At 49.0% G+C, this 26,779-nt stretch overlaps 1 protein-coding gene across 4 annotated transcripts in view; it reads left to right on the forward strand.

The window, feature by feature from the left end:
- The window catches only part of LOC123028217 (syntaxin-binding protein 1), a 67,984-nt gene that overhangs the window by 27,221 nt on the left and 13,984 nt on the right, over positions 1-26,779 (forward strand). For 3 of the 4 annotated variants that reach the window (XM_044439774.1, XM_044439773.1, XM_044439772.1), the window contains 12 exons: positions 188-272; positions 2,435-2,565; positions 3,890-3,997; positions 5,267-5,327; positions 6,545-6,610; positions 7,451-7,531; positions 8,343-8,481; positions 9,825-9,934; positions 14,428-14,529; positions 14,942-15,027; positions 16,270-16,424; positions 22,896-25,432. In XM_044439774.1, the coding sequence (XP_044295709.1) occupies positions 188-272; positions 2,435-2,565; positions 3,890-3,997; positions 5,267-5,327; positions 6,545-6,610; positions 7,451-7,531; positions 8,343-8,481; positions 9,825-9,934; positions 14,428-14,529; positions 14,942-15,027; positions 16,270-16,424; positions 22,896-22,978 (1,207 nt within the window). In that variant the 3' untranslated portion in view covers positions 22,979-25,432. Of the gene's footprint in view, positions 1-187; positions 273-2,434; positions 2,566-3,889; positions 3,998-5,266; positions 5,328-6,544; positions 6,611-7,450; positions 7,532-8,342; positions 8,482-9,824; positions 9,935-14,427; positions 14,530-14,941; positions 15,028-16,269; positions 16,425-22,895; positions 25,433-26,779 lie in introns of those variants that run through there. The other variant, XR_006415632.1, reaches the window with a different exon arrangement.

Consider the following 26,779-nt stretch of genomic DNA (forward strand, 5'->3'; position numbering starts at 1 on the left):
AGTGCTTTCTGAATTCAGGACAGGGGTGGTGTAGTGGCTGCAGTGGTGGACGGAGGACTGGGGAGATCCGGGTTCTACTCCCCATTCACCATGGAGCTCACTCAGTGACCTCGGGCCAGTTGCTGACTCTTCGCCTAACCTAAGCCTAACGAATCATGCTTGTGTCCCGTTGGCCATCTTTCGGCAGGGACTATAAAGACAACGCCATGCTGGCCCAGCTGATACAGGACAAACTGGATGCCTACAAGGCTGATGACCCAACCATGGGTGAGGTGAGTGAGCATATCAGCATGCATCCTGATTCTGGCTTCAGGATTTCGGAGACACCCAGGAAGGAGAGGTTTCCGTAACCACAAATGGGAGGTCAAAGAAGCTAAAGCCCGACTCTGGCTGATCCTTTCTCATGCCCAGGACTCCCTTTCCTTCTGGTCCACAAAAGTCTCTGAGAATCCTGGGTAGGTCTGGGGAATGGACATAATCTTTCACCTGGAGGGACTGGAGGCAACACTGCTATTTTTGTTATCGACTGTACTATTGATATTATTATTATTATTATTATTATTATTATTAGAATATTTCTATGCCGCCCCTTGCCGAAGCCTCTGGGCGGCTTACAACACAATACAATACAATACAAAAATAACAATATAAAATTAAAATTAATGATATAAAATAAATAAAAAATATAAATGATATAAAGAAGTTATAAAAGAAAAGTTATAAAAGAAAAGAAGTAGTTGTAATAATAGCAGTAATAATAGTCAAGTGATACACACAGTAAGATTTACTACTACTAAGAGTGTTGTAGTAGTGGGAATAGGGTATTATGTCGCGATACTAACATTATCATCATGGTGTGATGATAATTGCTACTACAATTATTCCTGCTTTTCTAATCCTACTATTCTTCTTAAATAACATCTGGAGCAGTGGGAAATTAATCATTTTGGGGCTGTCCCCATGGTTGCCAGGAAATTTCCAGCCTGGGTACTCTCCATATGAATTTCAAGAGATTCACGTTAACCCAAAGCTGGGAGGTTCCAATCTCACAGCTGAGATGACCTCAGTTTTCTTTGGAGGGCAGTATGTGGGGAGCAGGGTAGAAAGTACCCCAACAGAATCTGGGCTCTGTCACAAACACTCCTTGTATTGTCATTAGAGTGTTTCACTTCTTTCCAAAATGGTAATACGGACACTTGGTTCGGTTGGACGTTCTGCAAATCAAGCCACTTTGCAGCTGGCTCATGGACAGAACTGCCCTTACCTGCATGGCAGTATTTTTAGGTGCAGCTTTTATTTTCCATCAAATGCCTCTGTATTTTCTTTCCTGCAAAGGGAAAGTGAAGAGGAAGGTGTACTATAGCAGGGTAGTCACAGGAAAAAAAAGTCTTAGATTCCCTTCTTCCCTTCCATATTCTGTGCCAGTTCTCCATCCCTGATGGCAAACTCCATCGCTGCAAAAGCAAAGCTAATTATGAGAATAAGAGTTTGCAGGGAAGCTCATTCATCATTCGGCCCTTAATGGGAGAGTTTTGGCAATGTTGACCTCTTCTTCACTATAACTTTTGCCCCTTTGATCCTCCCATTGTGCAAGCTTGGGAACCAGGAAGCCTTCCGTCAGCAGCAGTTTTCCTGTTTGGTTTCTGCTTCAAAACAAGGCTGTTTGAAGCTAGTTTAATATACTGGTTTGTTTCAAACTGAGTCGCGGTTCAGATGAAATTGCAAGCCATATTTAATTGCGAACTTCCTGGTTCATTTGCTGGCTCATGCAAAGTGGTGGTGGGGTGGGAATGCACTTGTCATCAAAAGGCTGTGCTGCTGGGTTGTTGTCATTATTGTCTTGGTTATGTATTTTAAAATTGTAAACGGTCCAGAGCCCAATGGACTCTGGAGCAGTATAAAGATCTAATAAAGGAACGCCTCCTTCCCTATGCGCCCCCCGCGCCTTGAGAGCTGAGGCGGAGGCCCTCTTCCGGGAGCCCTCTTGAAGGCGACTAGGAGGGGTCCTACCTGGAGGAGGGCCTTCTCGGTGATGGCACCCCGATTATAGAATGCTCTCCCCAGAGAGGTTTGCCTAGCGCCAACACTTCTTCCCTTTTGGCGTCAGGCAAAACTCTTTTTATTCTCCCATTATTTTAATGGTTAATCTGTTTCTATCGCTGGTTTTATATTTAACCTCAACTACTTGAGCAACTACTACTCTTTAATTCTATTTTCAATCTATTCTATTAATCTGTTGTAAACTGTCCCGAGACGTCTGTGAAGGGATGGTATAGAAAAGTTTTAGATAGATAGATAGGCAGGCAGGCAGGCAGGCAGGCAGGCAGGCTTGAAGGCAAAATTCCCAGCCTTCCAACCAATGAAAATACGTTGCATGACCAAGATGAAGAAAACAGTCTGTCTGAGTTCTTTTTTTCCCCTCCTTTGCACCCAGGGCCCAGACAAAGCTCGCTCCCAGCTCATCATCCTCGACCGCGGCTTCGACCCCTCCTCCCCGGTTTTGCATGAACTGACCTTCCAAGCCATGAGCTACGACCTGCTGCCCATTGAAAATGATGTCTACAAGTAAGAATCTACCTGTTGCATTGCCGGTTCCCCTCCCGGCTGTCATGCCAGAATCTGTAGCATTTCAGCAATGCAGGACAGCACAGGCAACTGGCCAGGTGGTTCCCTCCCAGTAGCATCATTTGGTGGTGGTGATGGGTCATCCATCCTCTCCAACTTCGGAGGACCCAATGAATGGAACCCCCCAGATTGTGCTCCCCATGGCAGCCCTGCTCAGCTGTTCCAGAGTCAAGGCCGTGGCTTCCCTGATGGAGGCCGTCCATCTCATAGTTGGTCGTCCTTTTCTTCTTCTGCCTCTGACTTTCCCTAGCATGACCTTCTTCTCCAGGGAGTGGAGGATAGCCTCCATTTTGTCATTTTTACTTCTAGGGAAGCTGTGGCTTGCCTTGACCTAGGACCCCTTGTTCATCTTTCTGTCAGTCCAGGGTATTCACAAAGCTCCCCTCCAGCACCGTGCTTCAAACACATCCATTTTCTTCCCGTCAGCTTCCTTCACTGTCCAGCTTTCCCGTGCATCCACGGTGACTGGGAACACCATAGGGTGGATGATCTTGGCCTTGGTCTCCAGTGAAACATCCTTACGTTGGATGATCATGTCCAGTTCCTTCAGTGCTTCCCTTCCAAGTCTCAGTTCTTGGCTGCAGATTTCTGGACATGATCTGAAAGGAAGGACCCAAAACACGGCAAGGGTTCTCCACAGCTCAGCCCTTTCAGGTGCTCCAGACACCCTCGAGTTCAATAGAACAGAAAGCCACTGAGATCCAAGAGAACTAGTAGGGCTAGACTCCCACTTCCTCCATTATATTTGTATCCTGTCTTTTTCCTGCAAAGTGGCCAAGGCAGCTTATGCCGCCCTCCTGCTCCTTTCCCTTTTGTCCTCACAACTCCGCACAGTAATTAGGCTGAGAGCCAGCAATTGGCCCAAGGTCAGCCAATGGGCTTCAGGGCCAAACAGGTGGGGACCAAAACCCAGGCCACCCAGTTCCTCATTCTGCCCATGATGTTACCTTGACATGCCTGAGGAAGGCATCTGTGGAGATCTTCTCCACAGGCCATTATCTCTGGAGGTCTTCCCAATAAGCTGAAACCCATAAGACCTTGGCCTGGTTTCAGTGATCATTCCTGATTTGGGATACTGGGGACATTCACTACAATACCTGTTGAACCTTAATCAACCCCCTCTACATTCCTTGGGTAGAACCCATCCAAAGCACCTTCCCATTCTCACAGGCTTACACTTCTAGGTGAAGACCTCCGGAAGCGGCCAAGACAATGTAGCCCTTGTCCAACTGAGTGAAGCCACCCTTTCTCCCTTTCTCCCTAGGTACGAGACGAGTGGCATTGGGGAAGCCCGGATCAAGGAGGTTCTGCTGGACGAGGACGATGACTTGTGGGTCACCTTGCGCCACAAGCACATTGCGGAGGTTTCCCAGTAAGAGCTCTTCCTCCACCCTCACCGTCAGGCCTGGATGCCTTTCCTTTACGCAGCACACCAGCTGTGCTCCTGTTGGCCAAGATGGTTTCCACGGGTCCCCCTGCTGGCTCCTAGCTAGAGATATTAGGGAAGGAACAAAACACCCTGGTTGGGCATGATCAGAAAATAATGCAAGCCAAAGAATAATGCAAGCATAGGCTGCCTAATAGGATTTGAAGTGTGTTTAATTCCTGAGAGGATGTTAAAATTCAATACACGGAACTGTTGAGTACCCAGAAAATGATGTGGTTTAATTCTCCCTGGATGTCCATGGTGTTTTTCCTTGCCTCATCATTCTACCAGTAAAAGACCAATACATTGTAATCTGTTATCTTAACCTATTTTAGTAAAAGATAGACTATCTTTCCATCTAGGGAGCCTTACTGGCTAATGGGGCAGGATAAAAATCCCATAGATCGAGACAGAGACAGAGAGACGTAATAAAATATTCTATCATGTCAATACAATCAATATCTATTTATTGTAATTGAGCAATGTAATTAATAATATCAATTGTATGGCATTTTCAGGAGTTTGAAGCAAGTGTTTGCATGCAGTTTAATCTTTACTGGTGTTAGGTAAACTGGTGGTATTGTCCCTCACCAGGAGGCTGAGACAGAGTTGCTGGCTTAAGATTACTTACTGGGCTCACAGCAGAGGTGAGATTCACTCCCCAGATTCTCTTAACTCTCAGCTCAACCTCTTAAACCACAACCCAATGCAAATTTAGCCTGCAAAATGGCCTGCCACTCACAGCCTGCCCTAGCCAGCTGTGTGTAGGTTTACACCTTCATGTGTTTGTTCTTTTAAGGGCACGATCCGATGCCTGTTTTAACAGAAAAACAACGCCTGGTGATTCCCAGCATAGCTGGCTGGGAGATGCTGCAATCGGTAGGCCTTTTGTCCACCCGGACTTGCAAAAAGTTGCAAATACGCATATACCCACTGTTCTTACAAATCCAGCCAAGCTAGGCTGGCTCGATTTATCAGAGCAATGGAATTACAGGCACAGATATATTTCACTTCCTATGTGGCCCTGGTGATGGACACGCACAAGTGAAGTTCGTGTACAGAGTAAGTGAAGTGAAACATTTAGGGAAAGAGCTTGCCCTCTTCCTAGACCCCATAAGCGATCCCCTTGATTATTGCCCTGTACTGCAGGGAAACAGGGACAGAGCCTGCTATGTTGAAATATTTTTGACTTCTTGGTGCTCTTTCTGTTTCCAGGGAGGTCACCCGGTCTCTGAAGGACTTCTCTTCCAGTAAAAGGATGAACACCGGGGAAAAGGTGAGGCTCAGCTTGGAACAATGTGTTAGGCATCTTTGCCTGAGCAGAGTGGGAACAGGAGGAGAGAGGAAAACTGGCGTAGGAAAATTCCACGATGCCGAGATATCGTAATCCAAACAGTAGTTCTTTCTTCATATGGAGATCTTTGGATAGCCCTAGTGACCATGTCTGTGCAGAAAAGAGGGAGCCATCAGCAGCGCTGGCACAAGCTTCACTCCAAAAACACATGTTAAGTGAGCCCACCAAGACACATGTGGAGGAGAAGGGTACCGCTGTTAGCCCCATGGGGATAGAGAAAACTCAGTGGTCACACAATGCTGATTCCTGAGGGAGAGAGAGAAAAATGGGAGGGGAGGAGGAGAAAGCAGTGAAATTTCTCGAAGGAAGGCGTAGCTGGCAATGCTGAATGGTAACTGGGCACTGTATTTCTTTTTCTCCTTTGGCGGTTATGGTGCAATTTATTTATTTATTGAAAACTTTTGTACCCCATCCACCACTGAGATCTCAGGATGGATTAGAATAAGGAGCAAATAAAATTACAAAACAAGGCAAAATAAACACAGCGTCCAGCAAGTCAAGATAAAAACCCCAATTAAAACCAACTAAGCATTAAAATAATGGGAAAATAGAAAGGTTTTCACCTGTTGCTGAAGAGAATAAAGTGTCAGCACCAGGTGAACCTCTCTGGGGAGCGTATTCCACAGTTGGGGTGCCACCACAGAGAAGGCCCTTCTTTGGGTAGCCACCCTCCTGAACTGCTTCAAGGAGGGCTCCCAGAGCAGGACCTCCACCTCAGATCGCAAGGGGTGGGAGGGCACACAGGAGAGAAGGTGCTCCTTCAGGTTTACTAGTCAGTGGGAAAGAAGCCCTTTTGATTATTTTTGTGGGGACCCATGGTTGTGAGCAAAGGAAATCTGGAATTAACAGAAAGACCATAGAGGTGTGTTGGTAGGCAGTGAAGGCTCCACCAGCTGAAGGGATGAACTGTGCAAGATATTGGAGCTCTCCCATAGTTTGCAGACATGGTGAGCTACCTTCTCCTCGCTTCACTTTCTGTGAGCCAACCTGATCTACTAATATGCTTAAAAAACAAACACTCTCTCACACACAAGAATGTTAGAACTCCCTGACTGGGATCAGCCCAAACACATCTGGTCTACAGTTGTCTCTCTGACAGCTGGAAGCTTTAATGTTGATACTCTCTTTGTGATTTCCAGACGACCATGAGGGACCTCTCCCAGATGCTGAAGAAGATGCCGCAGTATCAGAAGGAACTCAGTAAGGTAAGTTTTGAGGATGGGCCGCGTCTCAGTTGCCTGTTAAGGACAAAGGCTTCCTCAGAACATCCTGCATGCAGCAACCATTACTTTTGGGAGGAGGGCTGGAAAGCGTCTTTGGTTCCAGTCCCGACTAGCTGTGAAGTAGCTCAGTCTGAATCTTCCGCTCAGTCTGTCGTACCTTACAGGGATTTATAAAGATAAAATATGGTGTAGGGCAAACCACACTGGCACTGTGCTGAGCTCCGTGAAGGGATGTAAACGTACTCAAGCATGCCTTTTAACGGTGAATGCAATTTGCTGAGTGATCTTCTGTTTGCAGCCAAGATGGCATCCTTTGGGGACTGAGCAGAGTGGTGGGGAGACAGGAATCCCTTCTGAGGGGGAATGGAATGGAATTGGAGCATCTTTAAAGAAGGTTTGGTTGGCAGGCTGGCTGGGACACTTTTTCAATTATGAAAAAGTTCCATTTTCAATCATGAGGTCCTACTTGTGTGTAGAGAGGAAGACTCCAGGACTGAGTGGTGAATTCCGCCCACCTGCTCCTAATCCAGATCTCTAGAAATCCCCAGATGGCCTTAACTCTTCAGACCATGATGAGGGCTTTTCTGGCATTTGTGCATCTGCCTCCCCTGTCTAAGACCAGAAGGGATTTCCTTAAGGTTTAGTTACTGGCAGTAAAGACTTGAAATAAAATCTGATGGTATTCTGGCCTGGCCTCTTTCGCTTGGGATGTGGCCTTCAAGTGCTTCTGCCAAAATGAGGGCCGGTCATTGGGCTGAAGAGGAATTGTTCTTCTTCTGGCATGCTCATGAGTCAATAGGCTGCATTCTGTTCCTTCTGCAGTACTCAACTCACCTCCACCTGGCCGAAGACTGCATGAAACACTACCAAGGCACCGTGGACAAGCTCTGCCGAGTGGAACAGGTGACTTGCACTGGGCAGAAACTGCTTGTGGGGCACAGGGAGGCAGTGATATTGGAAGAGCATTCTGGTCGACACTTCCTCATTGCCAGCATTTCTGCTTTCCGCCTGCTCCCCCACATTCTAAATCTTCACAAAATTAGCAGCAGTGCATGGAGCAGCTAGTACATTGCCGAGGGCTGTGCTTCTCTGTTGTCCTTTAAGAACGGAGCATCAGCTTCCTGGATCATCTGTTTAATCTTCTAACAGGGCATAAACGATGGGAGTTCGCAGGCATTCTCTTTGTTGGCTTAAGAAGCTTCCACATGGCTTCTCCCCATTTCTTCTCCCAAAACTCCCCAATTTCTGCCCCCCAAAACACACAATGAGGTTTGGTGTGAAACTGGGATCGTCTCCCCTACTTTAATCTATGGAAATTTAGATACTTGTGTCATGAGCAGCTGGCATGCAATACTTTGACCATATGGGCAGCAACTGGAAATATCTCCCGGGATGGCTTTACGGGGTTCTTTGTGTAACCAAAACGGGGGACTCGGGTCAAATAATTTTCTGTCGGCCTTCCCCATCCCGGGCAGCTTCCACGTATACTTCTCCACAACTCGCACCATCTGTTTGTGCTAAGGGGCATTTCCGCTCCAGATGAACAAACGAGCCGGGAGCCCTTCTTCCCATGGCCACGTTGGGTAAACACGAGGGATGCTTTTCCTTTCCGTCTCAGTGCGAGTGTTTCCTTGCTGCCCTCCCGGGTTGTCTCTAGCCTTGGCAGGGAGAAGGGTCCCAGCCAGGGCACTGAGTGCTCTCCTCTCCCTTCCAGGATCTGGCCATGGGCACGGATGCAGAAGGGGAGAAAATCAAGGACCCCATGCGAGCCATCGTCCCGATCCTGCTCGACGCGAACGTCAGCACCTACGACAAGATCCGCATCATCTTGCTGTACATCTTTCTCAAGAATGGTAGGATGCCTTGCCTTGCGCAGCCCTCTGTTTCGTATTCTGTGCAAACGGGTCATGATCCAGAACAACTTCCAGTGTTAGTTTTCTTGCAGGAGCAGGAATCTCGGCATAAGTGCCAGTCCAGAAGGGTTCGATCCCATTCAAGTTTAGAGATGCTGTGAGCATTGCGTCTCTCTCCTTTCTCAACTTGAACAGGATTGTGCCTTATGTTAGTAACTTTGTCAGAAATGTGCCAGGAGTTGACTCTTAGTTAGTGAAAATGAATGGACATGACTTGCAAATACAGTGTTTAAATTTATTTATGTGCTAATTTAAGATTAATGGAAAAGTTACAATATTAAATGCATAAGAGATTGCCAGATTTAAGCAAGCTAGGCAGTTTCAGAATTGTAATATTCTTTCACATGTGTTCAGATGCCACTTTCTCCTCCTTGGTTACATAGAAACATAGAAACAGAGCGAGCCAGAAGGGGTCTCCCAGGCCATCTAGTCTGACCCCCGGCTCCAGCCGGCTCCACTCACAACATGCCCGCCATGTGCATGTCCAGCCTGTCCTTGAACACCCGCACCGATGGGGCCTCAACCACCTCCTGTGGAAGCCCATTCCACACCCTCGGGGTCCTGACTGTCAGGAAGTGCTTCTGGGCATCCAAATGGAGCCTCGGTTCCCTGAGATTACTTCAGACCAAATATTTGTGATGGGCTGGAGCAAAGAACTAAAACGGGATACCTCGCTCCATTTGTGAAATACAAATAAATCTGATGAATTAGATCATTTTTAGAGCATCCAATTTTTTTCCCAGTGCAAACTGGAAATGCTCTGATGCAAATTACCCTGCCTTGCTGAGGAAAATTTTTGAGAAATATTTCCAGCTTTCTGGAAAACTTTCTGGAAAAGCCACCAAACTCTGCAGAAATGGCTGTAACTGCCCGCAGCCTGCCTGTGGTACACAACGGTGTGTGTGCCTTTGCGCACACACGCACACACACACACAACCTCCCTCCCTTTGTTTCATGTAGTGTGGTGCCAGTGTAGTGGTTCAGAGTGCGGGACTGGGACTCCGGAGATCCGGGTTCTAGTTCCCACACAGCCATGGAGCTTGCTGGGGAACTTTGAGAGTCCCAGACTCTCAGCCTGGCCTACCTTGCCAGGTTTATTGTTGTGAGGTCAAGATGGAGAGGAGGAGAATTTTGTAAGCTGCCTCGAGTTCCCTGAAAAGATGGGATATAAATCAGGAAGGGAAAACACGCGGCAAAGTCAAAACTGTATTTGCTAAGGAACACATCTCCCAACTGGGCTGTGAAATGGGCTCGTTTTCACTCCATGTTCTTGCTTTCTCCAGGCATCACCGAGGAAAATCTGAACAAGCTGATCCAGCATGCCCAGATCCCACCGGAAGACAGCGAAATCATCTCCAACATGGCTCACCTGGGAGTGCCCATCATCACAGATGTAAGCCTGACTTCTCCAGGCTGCTCTTCTTGCGCTACAAGACTGTTAACCGAATCACAGCAGCCTGCAGAGCAGTAGATAACGTAGCTTAGAAGCCTTAAGAAAAAGCAACGTTTCTTTCCAAGGGAGGAAGAAGAAACAGGAATGCTGATGGAGAGCAGGCCCTGTTGGCATTTGAGCTCTTCAGAGGAGACGGTTGCCCAATGCTTAGCACATTGGGCAAAGGATCAGGAGCTTTAGTCCCTTCTCAGCCATGGGTGATTTTGGTTCAGTTGCGGACTCCCAGCAGAACCGACCTCACTGGCTTGTTGGGAGAAAAGGCAGAAGAAGATTGTGTAAGCTGTTTTCAGTTCTTTGCAGGAAAAAATGCAGATTGCAATGCAATCATCACATCACAACACAACACAATGGAACAGAGCAGAACATACCATACCATAACGGAACATCCCATCCCATCCCATCCCATCCCATCCCATCCCATCCCATCCCATCCCATCCCATCCCATACTGTTACCGAACTCAGGCAGTCAACAGCTAGGGCAAACCCGGGTGGACCCCAGACCCAAGTCAAAAGGATCCTGAGACGAGACTTAGAGCCCAAATCAGCTTTATTCCAGTGCTCTATAGAATAAAGGGAGACAAAAGGGGACATTCAGCCCAAAGCAGTGTCCCGAAAGTTGCTCCCCAGTACATGCGTTTTATACCCTAGGAAAGCAATTAGGTCACCGAACACACTTCTCATGCATTAATGTAGCCACATGCTGACTGCTCTTTAGAAGGGCAGATACTGAAGCTGAAACTCGAATACTTTGGCCACCTAATGAGAAGGACGCACTCCCTGGAGAAGAGCCTGATGCTGGGAACAATCGAGGGCAAAAGGAGAAGGGGGCGGCAGAGGATGAGGTGGCTGGATGGAGTCACTGGGGCAGTGGGCGTGGGCTTGGGCAGACTCCGGGGGATGGTGGAGGACAGGAAGGCCTGCAGGAATGTTGTCCATGGGGTCGCGATGGGTCGGACACGACTTTGCGACTAACAACACAGCACTGAGCTGTTGAAGGAGATGCTTTAAGCAGACAATTTTGTCTTCTACAAGTGCTGCAAACCCTGTCCTGGCTTGCCAACAATGCAGCGTCCTGCAAGTTGCGGAAGTTGAGCTGTAAGGCTGAAATGGCACCAGCTGTTTCACTAGAAACATGGGGAATGCAGAGGCTGGCACTCTCATGTCATGGTGATTTGAGAAACCCCCAACTGGTGGAAGAACGGCACGGAGAAATGAATCGCCTGCCCCGCGTTGGCAATGTCTTCCACCAGTGTTTGAACTACCTCTCTGCGGTTTGGACAAGCGCCCTTGGGGAGTTCTGTAGTAATTCAGAGACTGGGGACGAGGTATCCAGTGCCCTGTCCTTCTGTAGGGGAAGGTGCGGAAGCCTTCTGGCTGCTAACCCACTAGGTCCCGGCATGGTTTCCATGTTTGGAAGGCATACCTGTGCCGTGAAGCTGAGTCCAGAGATCCCCTGTAGAGGGTTTCTCCTGTGGAGTGTTGTATTTGCCAGTTATTTCCCAGGTGGGCCATTGAACTAGGCATATTTGCTGACTCCCATCTTTTGGCAAAAAGAATTGGTTCCGTAGGAAACACTCCGGGGCCCCACAGCTGGGCAGGCGGCCTGATGCCCTGTGCCCCCACAGTCAAGGATCCCTGTTGCCCCCCCCCACCCCAAATTGGGACAGTCACAACTGGGCAGACTCCTAGTGTCCACCAAGAAATCCATGTCCTCATCTCCCATCCTCATTCTCTCCCGGGGTTGTGGGGTGATATGGAACTCTTCCTGTGAGTTCCCTGTTCTTCCCCCAGAGTCTCCAAAGTGGCCACGACAGTTGAGGCCTTGTTCTGGGGGTATTCCCTTTTCCAGTGTCGCTCCCGTTTGCACGTCGCCCACTGATTCCTTCCTCACCTATGAAACTCGAATCTTGGCTGGGACCTTCCATCACTCCCTGCCTTTCCTCATTCATGCTTCAGCTCTGCCTTCATCTCCACTGCCATCAGATCTACTTGTGGCCTTTCTTTCTGCACTTTTCCTTTTTAAGTATGTATCTTCTTAGCTGTTTCCAAAAACGGCACCTCACCGCCAACATTCCCAGCGAGTTGTACACAATGCTTAGTGCACAGGCACCCAAGTGCTTGAGGAACAAAATTGATCGAGCAGAACAAACACAGAAGTGGAGGGATTTTAAAAGAGCACATGCACAGAGAAGCGCACATACAAAGAGGAAAGTGGATAGCAGCGCTGATTACAAACAGAGTTTAAACACCAAATCGCAAGCCTTTTGACCACCGCAGACCTCAAACAATGAGGCTGGCTGGTCTGTGGCTTTCTCAAGAGTAGCTAATCGAAGCACAGGTCGACAGAGTCCTCATGGCAAGCTGAGCTGTCTCTCTCGGAGCAAGGGAGCAACTTGCTAGCTTGAGAAACCCCTCCTCTCTTCTCCCTGGATCCTAAAGGTAGGATTGAAGGGCTGGTGATTCCAAGCTGCAGCCATTGGGCTGGGATTCAACGGCCCATTCATGGCCTCCTGGGCATGAAAGCTACCACTGCACCCAGGCACGGTGGCAGGATCCCCAGAGCTCCCCCCACACCACCAAGCCCATACCTACTCTGGGCTTCTGGCTTTTGGAGGGGAGAGAGCGAGTTCTTCTCTCCCTCTTTTCCGTCCTCCCCACTGGGGACCAGTCTGCACTTTTCCAGCAAGTCCAGACTGTCAGTGTAAGAAACGCTTGTGCAGGAGCTCAAGTTGTTCACCGGCATGTTGAAAGTAAAGTTGCAACTGTTGGAGAGTCTGAAAATTGACAGACCCTCCTGGTGGCCACTTTGCCCCGCCATCTAATTGATGCTGGGGCCAAATAGAATCCCAGTAGATGTTTAGTTTTGTCTTGTCTTTGAGCTGGGATCTCCTTTGAACCTTTTCCAATTTCCCAAAAGGCAACCCAGAGGTGTATGCATTTGTTTTGACTTACCCATGATGTACTGAGCATTCCCCAGAAGAACTCTAGAAGGATTCCAGCAGACCTCTCTGTTTTTCCTTCTGTCAATTCTGCCAGGTGTCCCTAGTCAAAAGTGCTCAGGCTCTGCTCTTTCTGGACTCAAACCAGACTTCACTCCACCCATACCAACAAGTTTCTAGAAGCCCTGTGTGGCTTCCAAAATCCCCTCTGTCCAAGAAGGACCCACTTTTGTTCAATCTTGTCTCTTCCCATAGGGTCCAACCCTACCCAGGAGTCACCGTCCGTCAGGCTGGGAAAGGCAGCTTGCTGGACTCCAACCAGCACTGGACTCTTAACAGGAGGCCCTCCCTTTCTTTAGGAACCGGGTCTTCCCCCAGGCAGTGGCCCTTTCCAACACAGGCTTTCTCCTTACCGGGGGACTCCTTGTTCCATCAGGGGTAGCTCTTTTAGTCTCGCTGTTCTCTCGATCACCTTTCCTCAAGCCCTGCTCATGGCGGGCGGAGGTTCCCGGCCAAATTTGCCTCAGCCCAAATGCTGAGGGAGAGCTCTCTGGTACTGGTTGTCAACCCATCCGAAAAGAGGTTCTTTGCCCTCAAAGAATTTTGAGGAAAAAGTCACCTTCAGTTCACTCGGTGCCCCTCGTTGTATGCCAGAAACTGTTACTAGGGCAAACCCGGGTGGACCTCAGACCCAAGTCAAAAGGAGCCTGAGACGAGACTTAGAGCCAAAATCAGCTTTATTCCAGTGCACTATAGAATAAAGGGAGACAAAAGGGGACATTCAGCCCAAAGCAGTGTCCTGAACGTTGCACCCCAGTACATGCGTTTTATACCCTAGGAAAGCAATTAGGTCATCAAATACACTTATCAGCTTATTTACACTTATTTCTTATCAGCTCGAGATTCACACAGGCTTGCCCTGTTCTCACTCCCTGCACATTTGCAACTTTCATGGCGGCTGGAACCAGTGTCCACTGTCCCTTTGATTGGAGGTCAGGGTGGCGAGTTAGCTGCGGGTTACACAAACTTCATTTTGTTCTTCTCTGCTCTCCCTTCTGGGGCAGTATAACTCTGGTGTTTTTACTATGTGGCCTTCCTCTGGCCAACTAGTTTTGGGGTGCTGCAACTGGCAATAGAAGGGAGGAGGAAGAAATGGGAAGGCTGATGGAGAGGAGACGCTGTCAGCATTTGAGCTCTTCAGAGGAGACGGTTGCCCAAGGCTTAGCACATTAGGCAAAGAAGCAGGAGCTTTAGTCCCTTCTCAGCCATGGGTGATTTTGGTTCAGTTGCAGACTCCCAGCCTAACCTACCTCACAGGTGTGTTGGGAGAAAAGGCGGAAGATTGTGCAAGCTGGTCTCGGTTCTCTGCAGGAAGAAATGCAGATTGCAATGCACTCATAACAGGGACCCCTCCTAGTTACAGCCTAGCCATACCCCCAGCCAGAGTAGACTTGGGCCAAACGCCCACTGTTTTTTATCTCCTGTGTGCTCAGTCGACCTTGCGCCGCAGAAGCAAGCCAGAGCGAAAGGAGCGTATCAGCGAGCAGACCTACCAGCTCTCCCGGTGGACCCCAGTGGTGAAGGACATCATGGAGGTGAGGCTTTGCAGCTTGGGCAGGGGCTGTACCTGCCTGAGGGGAGAGACGCATTGCACAGAGAACGACTTAGGACAGAATCACACTGTTGGAAGTGGGCCCTAGCAGGCCCTTGGGCCTGCGCCCCTGCTCAGCGCAAGACGCGAGACATCCATCCCAATTTCAACCCTGCTCAGCTTCCCAGATTAGGCACTTATTCAGGCTGCATGGAAGCGGAGCAAGACTTAGCCAAATCCGCTGTTCCTGCTGCCGCTGGAACTTACCCAAATTGGGGCAGGTAAGAAATCGCGCGGGAGCCCGCGCTGGCACAGCCTTTGAGGAAGGCTGACAGGAAGCCTGTTGGAGCAGGCTGGTGGGAATGCATGCAGGAGGTCTCCAAAAGGACTGCTTTTGCTTTGCTCTTGTTTTTAAGGATGCGATTGAGGATAAACTAGATACCAAGCACTATCCGTACATCTCTACCCGATCCTCCGCCTCCTTCAGCACTACAGCAGTCAGGTAGGAAAAAAAATGGGGTGCCAGGGCAGCCCCTTCCTCCTTGGGCTGAATATTGTACCATTGCCAAAGAGGGTGGGGCCCCATTTTCCCTCAAACGTGCCTTCGCCATGGGGGTGGGGGTGGTGATAGTATAGCCATGGTCATGGTCAATGTCAAGTTCAAGTTCAAAGCCAAGTTCAAGTTCAAGGCCAAGTTCAAGGCCAGCGAAAACCAAAACCTTTTCTCAAGTTTAAGTTCACGGCCAAGTTCAAGGCCAAGTTTAAGTTCAAGGCCAAGTTCAAGTTCAAGGCCAGCGAAAACCGAAACCTTTTCTCAAGTTTAAGTTCAAGGCCAAGTTCAAGTTCGAGGCCAAGTTCAAGTTCGAGGCCAAGGTAAAGTCCCAGACCCAGAGGGTGGGGCCCCGTTTTCCCTCAAACATGCCTTCGCATGGGGGGGGGGGTGATAGTATAGCCATGGTCATGGTCAATGTCAAGTTCAAGGTCAAAATGGGAGCCCCATGATGTGATAACAGTGACAAATTATTCCTGAGTTCATGTTCAAGGCCAGGTTTGAGTCCAAGTCCAAGATAAGACTCCTGCGAAGTGAGGACCATTCCTCCAGGCCATGTCCGAGATGTTGGGCCTGATGGTGCCACACGAGGCAGGCGAGAGGGCTCCCAGCCTGGAATTGCTTCCACAAGGGCCTTCCTCGGGACAAACCCCTCCGCTCCAAGCGGAGCAACAACCTTGCTGGCCTGCCTTGGTGGATCGTTGTGAGGAAGGTAACAACAGGGCAGCCTTCCCCAGCCTGGAGCCTGACAGACAGCTTGGACTTCCACCCCCATCAACCCCAGCCAGCAATCTGGGGAGTTTAAGCCAAAACACCCAGCAGACAGCTGGTTGGGGCAGGATGCCCTGCAAAAACTGATCAAGTGTGTTAGCCTGAGTAACACCGGGGGGGGGATCATAGGAGTGGTAGTCTAGCCACCTCTGGAAGGAATCGCATTCCCCACTTGAGAGATGTGTTCTAGAGGAAGGGTTGTCCTTGGTTTAATGCATAAGTATTGGAACCCAGAAACACACCATCACCTTAGAATAAGGTTTGGGGTGCAGAGTGACATTCTTACCTGGGCTAAGATTAAAAAAAATGAAATGGATCTTTAGATGATAATGCATGACCAAGCCTCTTCATTCGAGTCGAATGTCGAACTGTGGCGTCTTCTGTGTGTTGCTTCTCTTCTGTCCTCCTTTTCCCCGGATTCAGCGCCCGCTACGGACACTGGCATAAGAACAAGGCTCCCGGGGAGTACAGGAGTGGCCCCCGCCTCATCATCTTCATCCTGGGAGGCGTGAGCCTGAACGAGATGCGCTGCGCCTACGAGGTGACGCAAGCCAGTGGGAAGTGGGAGGTGCTAATAGGTGAGTCCAGCTCCATTGGGCCAGGCTTGGTCCCGTCTCGTTCCTGCCGGCTCCATTGGGCGCGTCTCCCCCGGCCCGCCTCCCCGCCTTGCTTCCCCCTCCCCATCTGCATCTACCTGGTGCAAAATCCAGTCTCCAGACACCTTCCAGCAAGCCCCCTCTGAGCCCCACCAACCCCCTGGTGCTTCTTCGAGCCCTCATCCAGCCTGATGGTCCTCAGGGGCCACCCGGGCTCGGCAGAGCAGGCCTGTTGCAAAAGCAAGCCCCTTCTCCAGCTGCCTTGTGAGAACAGCCTTGCCCCCAGGTGGGCCTAATGACCCCCCCCCCCCACAAAGGCTTGCGGCAGTGGAGGCTGCCCGCCTTCTCCACGGGGCATCCTGTCCCACTCAGTTGGGGGATGAAACTAGACATCCCAGGATTCCTGGCACGATCAATACCTAGGTATGCTGCTTTCTGCCAGGGAGGAGTCCCTGCCTTCCTCTCCCACATCCAGCCCGCTTCTTGTGTTTTCAACATCTGTGGCTCCAGTGCTGCCCCAGACTTCATTAAGTTAAGGTTCCATTTGGATCCTTAAAGCCCTTCCTGACAGGACCCCGAGGGTGTGGAGTGGGCTTCCCCGAGAGGTCATTGAGGCCCCGTCAGTGCGGGTGTTCAAGGATGGGCTGGACGTCCACATGGTGGGCATGTCATGAGCGGAGCCGGCTGGAGCCGGACGTCAGACTAGATGGCCCGGGAGGCCCCTTCTGACTCGCGCTGGTTCTGTGTTTCTAAGTTACTGATTTTCGATATGGCTCCAGAGCTGAAGCGCTCAAGCAGCAGAAGCCATGGTTGTGGCCCCTTTGACCCGTGGAGCAGGTGAGGGAGTCATCTTGCCACCCCTTCGCACTAGACAGGAAAAGCAGGTCCGCTAGCCCTGACTTTAGCTTTAATCTCAAGCAGCGCCAGGGCAGGTCTGTCCCCAATGGTGAATGGAGGGTCTTGTGTCGGACCCCTTCTCCCTGCAATTAGAAAGCTAGCATCATGGAGGGAGGCCAGCCTTGGCATGTGGGGGTGGGGGACACCCTTTTCACAAGAGCACTGCTCTTCCTTGGAAACACAGGGGGCACTTGGTGATGTTCGGTGCCACCAAACAGTCCGATGCAACTCTCAGATGCCCTGTGAGGCATCCGAGGAGCGATTTCCGTTTACCTGAGCAAAATGCCTCCACATAACTTCAAACATAGTCCCAGCTGCTCGCACAGCTTCTGAATTTCCTGAATGCCGTGTTCTGAATTTTCATTTCCTGAATGCAATGCTAGGGTCCATAATGCAAGGACACCCCCCCCCCCAATGACTTCCCATCCCACTAAATCTGTGGATTGGGGGCATTACCTTCCCTCCCCCAAGCAACAAATTCTGCAAGTTTTAACCCACACGGCGCAGGCCAGAAACTCCGATTAATTGCACCAGCCAGGTAGTGGCTTGTAGTGGTATCCCGGGACTTAGAAAAAATTAATAACGCGGGTGTTGACGAGAGCCTGCTTGTGCTGACAGGAGAAACCCATTGATTACTCCCTGTACCACCGCGCTTACTTTGATCCCTTGCAGTCTGCAAGTCTCCCACTCTTATCTGTTCACTGGATTTTTCCCTGCTTGGCACCCCCCCACCCCAACGCCTTGTGCAGCTGCTCAGCTCTGTTGCATCCCATTTCTCTGTGCATATGTGGCAGGTAACTTTTAAAAATGAGCTTCTGATGTCTACCTTTTTCCGGCACCTTCTTCCTCTCTGCAATCTGTAATACCTGCATGTGTGTTTTTTAATGTTTGTCACGGCACCATCTCAACCTTTTTCTGGGGGGCAGCATTCTGGCTCCAGGCCCCTTGCCATGTTGAACTGCCCCTATTCCTCGCTGCAGTCATGTCGGTTTTCATTCGTCAGGGACGTAAAACCCAGCAGAATTAAAATCAGCAAATAGTATAGACAAGACCGGTGAACAAGCCATCGAAAACCGAGCCAGCCAAAAGAAATCGAGGGGCAAAAATGGTTTTGAGGCAGGAGTGCTAGATTTCAAGCACAGGGGCCGCACCAAGCTCACTTGGGGTCCCAACTCAGCTGTGTGTTCCCATCTCCCCCTTTCACTGAGCCCCAATTATTCAGCAGCTTCCTGGCTTTGGCAGACCACGTCCAAAACCAAATTGGGTGCTTGGGTTGAGAGAGATTCAGCATACCTCTTTTAAGGCTAGCTCTTCGCGGGGTCTGGGCAGGCACCTTCATTCACACCCATGTTATGGTGCAGTTATTACTGGAGCTTAGCTGAAATCTCTTTCCCTTTTGGGGGGAAGAGGGGAATCTAGGATGTGACTCCTTCTCACCCTATTCCCTAGAAATAGGAGGCCACTTTTCCCTACCCTTTTTGTGGGAAGAAAACAGTGGCTGGGCAATGTGTTGGCTGCTTGCAGAAGTAGTGAAGGCAAGACTCCCTCCCTCCTCGGCGCGGATGCTGCATTGGGTCCTTGCCTTGAGAAACCTTTGGCAGAGTCTTGGTGGGCAGAAACCGGCTGGTGATGGCTTTTCCCACCAACACCCATCCTTGCAAAGAAACACTTCTCTGAATTTCTACCTGTTGAGCAGCAGCTGTGAACACAGGACCTCTGGCCAAACTAGACATTTCAATGCCACATGCCTGGTGTGTTTGGTTTTTGAAAAAGCCCCTTGGGAAGGGTTGATCGGGACTGTAAGTGCGGATTTGAACCTCCTACCTCCAAGCTAGAGCAGCCTTCCTGAACTGGAAGCTCTACCACTGTGCTGGTGTCAGATTGGAGACACCTAAGAATGGGGATAGGGCAGGGTATGGTGTCTTCAGAGAGATGCGTTGAACGAAGCGGTGTTCATGTAGCTTGTCCTGTTGCATAACTAGCTTTGAAAACCTCAGTGGGGAAGGTGGAGTTGGTGAATCCCAGTTAGACTGTGCAAGGAGGACGGGGGACTTCAGCTCTTGGAGCCCACGATGGCTTTGGTCAGGATCAGTCCCCCTCACGCTTGCGACCTGCAAAGGAGAACAAGGTAGGGTGATTTTGATGGGGACCAAGGCGGACCAAGGCATGGTTCCCGTCTGGCTTCGCTACTCACCTCTGGGTAGTTTGAAAACCTCAGTGACGCAAGGGTTGTGATGACTGCTGCAACCCAGGCCGTCTGCCGCATTTCCCTGCATGCCGCAACGCTTTCTCGCTTGTTTGTCCATCCGCGTCGGGTCCATTCCTGCCTCTTGGCGTGTCTCCATCTCACGAGCTCCTTCACACATCCTCACTGGCTTTTGTACGGATAACCTCGGGCGATATGAAATATGCAAGGCCTTGAAATCTTTCCTTCTGACTGTGGCTTTTTTTTCTTTGCAAGAAGTCAGTCCACACTCTGTTCTCTCACAGGTTCTACTCACATTCTTACTCCCAACAAATTTCTCATGGATCTGAGGCACCCCGAATTCAGAGATTCCACTAGGGTCTCTTTTGAGGAGCAGACTCCAACAATGGAATGAGAGGCAAAGATAGCAAAAAGTAAAAGCAGCTTACTACCGAAAAGAAACTCTTTCCCCCTTGGAAGGGCTTCTTTGCTTCCTACATCACCCCTCTCTCTGTCTCTGTCTCTCTCTCTCTCCCCTTTTCCACTTTTGGGTTCTTTGGATGAGAAAATGCTTGCAGTTTTTAAAACTACGATTCAGAAAATGTGCCCAATTCTGCTTCCATCAAACCCTCTACCATGATTCTTTCTTAGCCAGCACTTGCTGAAACTTCATGCCAACACCTACACATTTCTGGATGGTCGCCACCTTTATTTAGAAATGGGTCGGTGGAGAAAATTCTATTTGACCTACCACAATTCCCGCACCCAAATTGAATTACCTGGTGATGCTTTTGCATGTCAGTACAGCTCTGAGTTGGTCTGAGACTAGTTTTAAATGCCATCTGGCCCGAGGATGTTGAGAATTGGTACAAATGCTGAGAATTATTTGAGCTTTTATTTTAAAAGATACTTAGGCAATAAGCTTGTCTCCAAAGAACTGATCCAAGCTATACTTATGGAGCTTTAGGATTCAGTTGGTGCTGAGCCACCACTGTACCCAAGAAAGTAATGAGCACCTTGCAAAATTATCTGGCCAGGGCGGCTTATTTTATATTGTATTTTTGTATTTTTAATTTAATGCTTATATTTTTTAATTTAAGATTATAATTATTTTAATTTATTGTTGTAAGCCGCCCCAAGGCTTCGGCGAATGGGGCGGCATAAAAATGTTTTAATAAATAAAATAAATAATAAATAATAAATAATGCAGCACCTCGCCTATGGAGCTGTGGAAACTGTCCAAGATATGGGCTCTTCCCAAGAAAGGCCGTGTTGGGCTGGGACTTGGGAGAGGCCATTTCTGGTCCTCACTCAACCCTGAAGCTCCCTGTGCAACTCTGGGCCCGTCGCAGACTTTTTCAGCCCAACCCACCTCCTAGCTGGTATTGGAGGAGAAAATGGAGAGGAGAACCTTGTAAAGTCACATTGGCTTCCTTGAAAGATTAAGAAAGGCTGAGCAATGCAATGAAGGATCTCTCCACTCCATCACAGGTGCCACTTCTGTCCCACCACTTCCTTGTTTGCTTACTGTTCTGCCTCCGGCCTGGTTTGTGCTTGTCACAGAATCCAGTGGTAAAGTATCATTTTAGGCTCCAGGTGAAGGTGCACCATTTTGCCATGTAAAGGTGGGACAGCGGCTCTAGTCTAGCCCTTTGCCTGTTTCCTAGCAGGACTTTATTTTCAGTATGGAGAAATATGTGAGGGAGCCCCTGAAAATAAAATGTTACGGGATGCTTTGAGGGCTGGGTAGACCAGAGCCTCTCACGGCTGACCTGAAATACAACATTTGGCAAGGAGGAGAGGAAGACGCATACTTAAGCAATTGGGACAGCACGGTCCCTCTAAGAAACTTGCAGTTTTTTCCCTCGTGGCTTTGCCTGAAGAATCTTGTCTCAAGCTGGAAGGCGAGCCCCTGTCTCAGTGAGGTGGACTGCACCCATCTAACTGGCAGGCTGGTGCTCTCCGAAGTCCTGAGCAGACGCGTAACCATCTCAAATGTGAGAGGTGTGCCGATTGTTGGTTGGCTGCTCAGTTAGAGATCCCAGAAGCCCGTCTTGTGCAGGCCTACTCAGAAGGGTCTGTGCCGTTGGAGCTTTATGCCCTGCCCAAACCAATTCTGTTTGTTTCATGGCAACTTGGGGGGCAAAATTCATGAGAGCCCAGAGCGCTGATGCAAACCAGAAGAATCCTCCTGGTGTTTCCTTGAACCCAGGGACCGTGCCTGCACCATGGCTGGAGCAGAGCCCCTTGGTGATCTTGGAAGGCCATGACCTTTGGCTTGGTACTGGGGAATATCGATTGTCTCTTCTAGGGTCGTTTCCCCCTGCTCAGCCGTAGGGAGCTGTGCTGCCTGGTGAGGGGCGAGATCCCACTGAAATTCCCCGATGCATCCATGCGACCTGCGCTCAGACTATCACGGTGGGATTCTTTTGTGTTCTTCTCCACGACGCACGTTTTGCTCAGGGGTATTTACAAGTCTGGCCTTCAGCAACACTCTTCTCGTCCAGCCTCGTCCACTCTTCTCCATATTTCAGAACAACGCACATTTTCAACTACAGTCAATACCGCTTTAATTTGACTCTTCTCCCCTCCCCTAGATAAGAGGGGAGAGGGTGCCTCTTTGTCCCGCGGCCCACCTCTCCCCATGCATGCGCAGGCCTCATGCTGCACGCAGCCACATCTCTCTCTCCGCACTTGATGCCGGCGTCCATGGCTCCCCCGTGGAGGGCTCAGTGGGGCTCATGAACACCTCATGCCTTCACTGCACTTCCTTCTTGGAGAGAGATCTCCATGCGGAATTTTTGGTTTGGTTTGGCTTTCCTTTCAATCTCCTCTCCAGTTTTTGTTGTTCTGCACGAGATGTGCTTGTAGTTCCATAGGCTAACATTTTGCAAGCATTTCTTCCAAGTTCTATAAAACACATATCTATATCTATCTTTCGGTGTGCCATCCACGGAAGGTAAGATGTCGAATGGCGAACGTGAACTTCCCACTTCCATCTCCATAGCAGTATCTTACATGTGGGAGGGGGTCCCATCTTAACGGGTCCACAGATCTTGCCTCCATGCCCCCCTGCCCCTCTTTCTGCCTTCCTGGGGAACCCCTGGGCAGACTGGATGGTCCAGTTCTGCTTCACTCCTTTGCAAAGATCTTAATGTCCGAGAACAGCACTGTTCCTTTGCAGTATGAGTGGGGCACAGTTTCCCCACACAATGGGTGGGGCAGCCCTTCCCCCTGAAAACCCCCATCCTGGGTCATAACCCTAACCCACCCCCCTTGCACTAATATTTTCCCCTCTCCCTTTCTTGAGACCCCTTTTGGAAAGCTAATAACTCTGTCTTGTCTTCCTTTCCCTTCCTGCCCCTTTGCAGGGTCTACCCATATCCTCACCCCACAGAAACTGCTGGACACGCTCAAGAAACTGAATAAAACGGAGGAAGAAAGCAGCAGTTAGAAACAACACATATATACACCATTCCTTTCCTCACTCCTCAAAGCAGTGACATTACTTCTGTGTTTCCCTCCATCCCAGCTCTGCACAGCGCTGCCTGAGCTTGATCGGTTGGACATCTATCCATTTTTGTCCTCTTGTGTTTCGGTGGACCATTCCCTCTTCCCTATCCTTCCCTCCATCTCGTTCACCCTCCATTTTGAAGCAAGGGTAAATAAGACAGGAAAAATATGCATTGTGTCTGAGAAAAAAAATGAGTAATATATTGTATACTATAGATATTATCTCCATATGTATCTGATGAAATAAGCCGCCAAAACCAAACTACCATTTCCGAAGAACCCATCGCTTTGTCCTTGGCGATTATATGATGGTTATTTTTTAAATAATGTATTTTTATTTTTCCTCTCTGCCTGGATGGATGAATGCTCGTGACTTATATTTATGGCTATGTGATCTTGTACCTAAACTCAGATGCAAACTGTGAATGTTCTCCCCTATGCGTTGGAATTTGCTTGCAGTTTGGAAATACTGTAATTCCCCCTTCCTCACATGCGGCACCGCTGCTGGAATGGTCGTCTCTCTTTCGTTCTTGACTCCGTGTATTGTTGGTTGGCTTCTGGGAAGTGTTGCCATTGCGTTCGCTTTGCTTGCTTCCTGGCGCTTTTTGCAATTGGACGTTTTTTGGACCAACGCTCCTTAGGGTTTCTGCGATAGACGCAACAGCTGGTTGCTCCAGTGTCTCCTGTCTCGCTGCAGAGGGGTGCTTGAGAACCTACAGGGTTTCGAACTTGTGGAAGGCTGCTGGGCAAGCGGTGTTTTGGGCTTCCCATTTCACCGAGTTGTGGGTTTTTGTCAGACTAGTTAGTGCTACTGCAGCCTTGAAAAAGCAAAGCCCCCCATAGTGTCAGGCAAGCAACCAGTTTTTCAGGAGGGTCCTGACTATCCTAAGAGGAGGAGATGGAGAAAGAAAATGATGGAGAGGCTGCTGAAAGCGTTACACTCCCAATCTTCTTGTTGTTCCTGTTGCCCTCCTCAAAAAACAAAAAAGAGCTTCTTCGGTTTGAGTGAGACCTCCGGTTTGAAATCATCTCCCATTTCATGATGAGTTAGTCACACAGTTCAGCGGGTTGGTTATGCATTTGCGGTCCCTTAAAAGCAACGGAACAACAATGCAGAACTCCACACCAATGTTCAGAGGGTCTTTCCTTTACATGGCAACTAAAAATGGATCAAATCCTGCACGTTTGCGCCTTCTGCTTTAAAGGCGTGCTCAGTTCTGCTTTGTATAGTAGCCTCTCTCTGGTCAGGATGGGAAAAAGATCTTAATATCAACAAGGAGGGAGGGAAGTGTAATTGGGGGGAAATTGAAATGGTATGAAAACCTGAGCAATAGTCCAGTCAAAGTAAGAACAGTTCCGTACCCCATTGTGTCCAAAAGAGAGCGCTTTTACATGTGTGGACAATTATTCCTATGCAAAGCATGGAATTTGAAGAGCAGGAATTCTTAAGCTTTCCGTTGCTTGGATCATTTCCTCCCGCACAACCACTGACGACAGAGTTCCTCTTGGTTTGGGTTTTTCCATGCACTCTTGGGGTGTTTCTTTGCTTCGATCTTTTTTCTGTCGTTGTCCAATAGAGAAATATTTCTGGTTGTGGCAGGTGCCCTCCCCATTTCAAACCCCTTCTCCTACTGCAGACTGGATATATATAAATTAAATAATTGTGTCTCGTGACGTACTTGCAAGCTTGGAGTAAAGTGATTCAACTCAGTCCTTTTTACATTGCTCTGCATTTTACTTCCAACAATGGCCGTGTTAGCTACCTGTGCTTTTATTTATTTAAAAATATTGTTTTGCTTTTGAGGGAAATGTTACTTTTGTTCTCTTGCTGTCTTTGATTGTTCCCCTTCCCATATATCCCAGGGCATTGCTCTTCTCTACCTAGAACAATCTTTCTCAATCAGGTGACCCTCCCAATTATATAGGAAATCCGACACATTGGGGAAGGTTGTCCTACATGTTCAGTAAAGAGAAGATAAAAAAAAAAAACCCTCTTTTTAGTCAATATTATTCTTGTGCTTCATTTGCCTCTTTTTCCTTGCCTGTAATGTTATATATTCTTTCATATATACGTGTGTGTTCATTTTGCACTGGTAACCTTTTCGTCAGCCCCCCGACTGATTTTTTCCTGCATCCCCCTTTCTGAAATTAAGCATTGCAACTGCTTCGGGTTTTAGACATGGCTCTATTTTTGTTGTTTTTATCAGTTATTTATATTAAAAATAATACTTTATCGAATGAAGGAAAGAATATGAATAGTTTTGGTTGCTGACGTCGTTTTAATTCTCGAACCTTTAATGTGTGGAACTGTCGAAGCACAAATGTGTCATCTCTGTATAGCTGTCCTGTACTTCAAAAGCACTTGGGAGTCAATAAAAAATGCTGTTCTGTCCCACTGAAGGTCCCTTGATGGCAGGGTCGAGTCAGAAGGAATACCCTGTAGGATGACCACTACACAGTGTGGTTTGGGCACGTGGGGGTCTCTGCCATTCTCTTAGGGGGCAGGGGAATGCCCCCAGGGGAATGCTCCTGCCCCTCAACTCTTCCCAGACTGTATTCTGTTTCATGCACAGATCACTGGCCTGTAGGACACGTTCCCGCGGTCCCAAGGGCCATTTGGCTAAGCCAGTGGCAGTTTCCGGCCCAGGAATTCTGCTCCACCAGCCCCTGGCGTTCGCTCTACCTTAGCTGCTCCGTGTATCTTGGTCGCCCGGAAATGACTTGGGTCACCTGCCAAAGGTTCTTCCCGCTAAGGAGGGGGTCTTCCCAACAGCACAGAGGGGCACTTAAGATTTAATGGGATGGGTCTTTTAAAGAGGGTCCTTCCCTGTGCCAGACCTTTATCAAGAAATTGCACAGTGGCCTTGCAAGTTTTAGTGGGTGGAATTAATGGGAAGATGAGGACAGTGGCGGCTTGTAAAAAGGCAAGTGGGGTGTGCAGAAAACCTGCTGTGTGGAACTCGCCTCTCCAGTGATCCAGCCCCACCGGTACATCTCCTTATTCAGTTTCCTATTTTCCCTACCCATTACAACCCACAGCCCACATTCAGGACCCACTCAGCCTGATCATCACGGGACTAATTTGAAGGTTCTCCCTTCCTCTGGGGCTTTTGATTAGGGTCTCTTCGTTTTCCTACAAATGCTGGTGTTTCTCTCGGACTGTTGATCCTAAATAGATCCTCCATGTACAGCAGCAGTCTACCTTTGGATGGGATGCTGAGGACCAAGCCTCACTGCTTTTGGGCGTCACTGTCAGAAACAATGCTGGGCATAAAGTGACTTCTTAGCAGCTCTCACACACTAGCGGGGTGCCAACGACAAGCACCTCTCTGTGATTCCCGTGGTGCATGGTTCTTCACCATGATCTACTGGACAGACAGACAGGTGGTTTCTACACTAGTGTGGTCTCCATTCTCCCTGCTCAGTCCTCCAACCTCCCAAGTCAACCCCAAGATGCATTGCTCCCTGCTTACCTCATTCTCCTTGGTCCGGACACACAGGCGGGTTGGCTGGAGAGGCTCCAGGGCTCGCCGGTCTTTCCAGAGGAGTCCATGGAAGTTGCATCCCTGGAACATGGAAAACACAATCTTGAATTCAGAGAACACGGCGAAACACAGAATAACTTTGCTTCTCATGATGGTTTCTCGAGACCAAACTTACCATGGTGAAATAACACAACTGGATTCGGACGAGGCAGATCAACAATGGTTCGGCATTGCTTGTGTTGTCTGAACTCAGTTTG

The sequence above is a fragment of the Varanus komodoensis genome, unplaced genomic scaffold (assembly GCF_004798865.1).
Source record: "Varanus komodoensis strain SLA01 unplaced genomic scaffold, ASM479886v1 scaffold36, whole genome shotgun sequence".
NCBI classification, from domain to species: domain Eukaryota; kingdom Metazoa; phylum Chordata; class Lepidosauria; order Squamata; family Varanidae; genus Varanus; species Varanus komodoensis.